General features: G+C 29.5%; 1 protein-coding gene across 1 annotated transcript in view; it reads right to left on the bottom strand.

The window, feature by feature from the left end:
- Positions 1 to 1,827, bottom strand: part of LOC111685036 (inositol monophosphatase 2) — an 8,217-nt gene extending 6,390 nt beyond the window's left edge. The window contains exons 1-3 of the mRNA XM_023447270.2: positions 1,692 to 1,827; positions 1,107 to 1,586; positions 935 to 1,038 (exon numbers count right to left, since the gene is read on the bottom strand). Of these exons, the coding sequence (XP_023303038.2) occupies positions 935 to 1,038; positions 1,107 to 1,580 (578 nt within the window). The 5' untranslated portion in view covers positions 1,581 to 1,586; positions 1,692 to 1,827. The remainder of the gene's footprint in view (positions 1 to 934; positions 1,039 to 1,106; positions 1,587 to 1,691) is intronic.
- Positions 1,828 to 2,176: the final 349 nt, after the last annotated feature.

The raw sequence follows: 2,176 nt of genomic DNA, 5'->3' as shown, positions 1-2,176 counted from the left end.
ACTGAACTAGAACTGAACTAGAACTGAACTAGAACTGAACTAGAACTGAACTAGAACTGAACTAGAACTGAACTAGAACTGAACTAGAACTGAACTAGGACTAAACTACAACTGAACTAGAACTGAATTAGAACTGAACTAGAACTGAACTAGAATTGAACGAGAACTAAACTAGAACTGAACGAGAACTGAACGAGAAGTGAACGAGACCTGAACTAGAACTGAACTAGAACTTAACTAGAATTGAACTAAAATTGAACTAGAACTGAACTAGAACTGAACTAGAACTGAACTAGAACTGAACTAGAACTGAACTAGAACTGAACTAGAACTGAACTAGAACTGAACTAGAACTGAACTAGAACTGAACTAGAACTGAACTAGAACTGAACTTGACCTGAACTAGAACTGAACTAGAACTGAACTAGAATTGAACTAGAATTGAACTGAACTAGAACTGAACTAGAACTGAACTAGATCTGAACTAGAACTAAACTGTAACTGAACTGAAATAGTACTAAACAAAAAATTAACATGATCTTGCCTAGTTAGTATTGGTCGCTGACTGTTAAATCAGCCCTCGATAAGTTTTATTTATTTTTAATATAAACAAAATAACTGAGTCATAAAGTTTTCTAGATCGTTTCTCATATTATTTACTATTTTATTGTAATATTATGAGTGCGTTAAAGTTTAAACAGAAATCTATTTAATATTTTTTAATTATTTAATAAAAATATACTTTTTTCATTTATTTTAGAATTCTATTTTTTAAATTCTTTAAAGAATTTAAAATTTTCTTCACACAACATGTTATTGTAGTCTTAAAAAGACACTAACTTGTTTTTAATGATAATAATGACAAAACAAGACTATAACCAAACAATGCATAACAATAGGTTTTGTTATGTGAATAATTTAAATTTTAACTTACCTTCTAGCTTGGGAAGCTATATAATATATACGTTTAATATGTTTATTGCGAATTTTTTTAGCGTGCAATAATGATACTTCATAACTTACATTAGCATCGTTCATCTAAATAAAGAATGCATTAATATTTTGTCTATTTGTAAAAACAACATAATATTGAAATTATAATTAACCTTTTCACATTTGCTCACAGATATACGCTGGCCATTACAGAAAGCTCCCTGGCCAAGTTTTGTGGTATAGATTTTGTTTTGTGGAGCCACGTTAACGACACCCAAAACAATTTCTTTGTTAATAGATAAACCGATGGAAACACATGTATGCGGTATTTGTGCTATAAAATTTGAAGTGCCATCTATGGGATCTATTATCCAAGTGGGAGCATTTGTTAGCTCTTTAGTTATATTATTATTTTTGGCTGTATCTTCTTCTCCTATAAATTTATGTTCAGGATATTTTTTTAAAATTTCCGACCATAAAAAATCCTCTATACGATTATCGTAATCGGTGACTACATCATAGAAATCTGTTTTTATATCCACTTTTTTGGTATTCAAATTATAGCCTTCCATTAAAATTTCACCCGCCTTGAGGGCCAATGGATAAATGAAATCGTATAGTTCATCTATTAATTCTTTGGAGGCCATATTAAACTTTTATAAAATTAAAATTAAAACGTTATTAATTGAACAATTTCAAAATTATTAACACAGTTTAGTTATTAAAATTTATTGTTTTCTTCTTCTAATTAAACTCACTTGATTTTAATAATTGCTACTGTTGCTGTTAGATGTTTTGTAAACACTGACAAGTTTTCAATTAAAAAAATTTTATATTTTTTGTTCTTAGTTCCAAAACGGGTTTATTAACATTATATTTCAGTTTCTGTCTGTTTTTATAGAGACATTGTTTATCTATTCTTCTCAGTAGCAATTGTCTATGCTTGCTCTCTAGTTTTGTATATCTTAGGCGTACAAATGTAGAAAGAACTATAGCTGAGATTACAGAGAAGAAATATACCATTTATTTTGGTTAGGCAGAGACGTTGATTGGAGAAATTGCAATGTCGGAGTAGAAACAACAACACTTGGAACTAGAACTGAAATAGAACTAAACTAGAACTAAACTAGAACTAAACTAGAATTGAACTAGAACTAAACTAGAACTGAACTAGAACTGAACTAGAACTGAACTAGAACTGAACTAGAACTGAACTAGAACTGAACTAGAACTGAACTAGAAC

This window comes from Lucilia cuprina, chromosome 5 (genome assembly GCF_022045245.1).
Source record: "Lucilia cuprina isolate Lc7/37 chromosome 5, ASM2204524v1, whole genome shotgun sequence".
NCBI classification, from domain to species: domain Eukaryota; kingdom Metazoa; phylum Arthropoda; class Insecta; order Diptera; family Calliphoridae; genus Lucilia; species Lucilia cuprina.
This window is presented reverse-complemented; position numbering and strand designations above follow the sequence as displayed.